At 61.4% G+C, this 1,080-nt stretch overlaps 1 protein-coding gene across 1 annotated transcript in view; it reads right to left on the bottom strand.

Annotated features, from left to right (window-relative positions):
- The window catches only part of LOC103804350 (sodium/potassium-transporting ATPase subunit alpha-2-like), a gene marked incomplete at both ends in the record, with an annotated part of 2,707 nt that extends 1,756 nt beyond the window's left edge, over positions 1–951 (bottom strand). The window contains 2 exons of the mRNA XM_009076961.1: positions 4–26; positions 801–951. Coding sequence (XP_009075209.1) covers positions 4–26; positions 801–951 — 174 coding nt within the window. The remainder of the gene's footprint in view (positions 1–3; positions 27–800) is intronic.
- Positions 952–1,080: the final 129 nt, after the last annotated feature.

The following is a 1,080-nucleotide window of genomic DNA, read 5'->3' as shown; positions in this document are numbered from 1 at the left end:
CCCCCCGTCACCGCCACGATGGCTCCCTGGGCATGGGGGACACCGTGGGGATGGGGACACCGTGGGGGCACCACAGGGACACCATGGGGATGGAGACACCGTGGGGACACCATGGGGTACAGGGTTGGGGATACCATGGAAATGGGGAGACCAATGGGGACACCATGGGGACACCACAGGGGACAGGGTTGGGGACACCATGGAAATGGGGACACCATTGGGGGCACCATGGGACACCACAGAGTACATGGGCACACCACAGGGATGGGAGCACCACAGGACATGAGGACACATGGGACATGGGGACACCATGGGGACATCATGGGGTACAGGGTTGGGGACACCATAGAAATGGGGACACCATTGGGGGCACCATGGGGGCACTGTGGGGATGGGGACACCATGGGGGCACCATAGGCTACAGAGTTGGGGACACCATTGGGGGCACCATGGGAACACCACAGAGTATAGGGTTGGGGACACAGAGTACATGGGGACACCATGGGGATGGGAACACCACAGGATATGAGGACACACGGGACATGGGGACACCATGGGGACATCATGGGGTATAGGGTTGGGGACACCATGGAAATGGGGACACCATTGGGAGCGCCACGGGAATGGGAACACCACAGGACATGAGGACACATGGGACATGGGGGCACCATTGGGAGCACCACGGGGATGGGGACACCACGGGACATGAGAGCATCATGGGGCAAAGAGAAGGTGGCACAATGGCCATGTGGAGGTGAAGGGGTGCAGGAGCACCCCAAAATGGGAGCTGGGGGTGTCACCTGTCTCTGACAGCCCTCAACGATGATGAGTTTCTGCTGCGGCGACGTGCGGGCGAAGACGATCTCCGTGTGGTTCCGCAGGATCTCGTCCAGCTGCTCCGCGTTCATGTCCTTCAGGTCTGAGCCATGCACCACGCACGCCTTGGCCTCCCTGTGCCCAGATCGGGGGGCTCAGCACCCCCAAATCCCTGGGGGACCCCAAACCCCCTGGGCAACCCCAAACCCCCTCCCCAGCTGCTCCAAGCTCATGTCCTTCAGGTCCAACCCATGTGCCACACAA

This window comes from Acanthisitta chloris, unplaced genomic scaffold (genome assembly GCF_000695815.1).
Source record: "Acanthisitta chloris isolate BGI_N310 unplaced genomic scaffold, ASM69581v1 scaffold7396, whole genome shotgun sequence".
Classification (NCBI taxonomy): domain Eukaryota; kingdom Metazoa; phylum Chordata; class Aves; order Passeriformes; family Acanthisittidae; genus Acanthisitta; species Acanthisitta chloris.
Note: the sequence above shows the minus strand (reverse complement) of the source record. Positions and strands in the feature narration are given on the sequence as shown.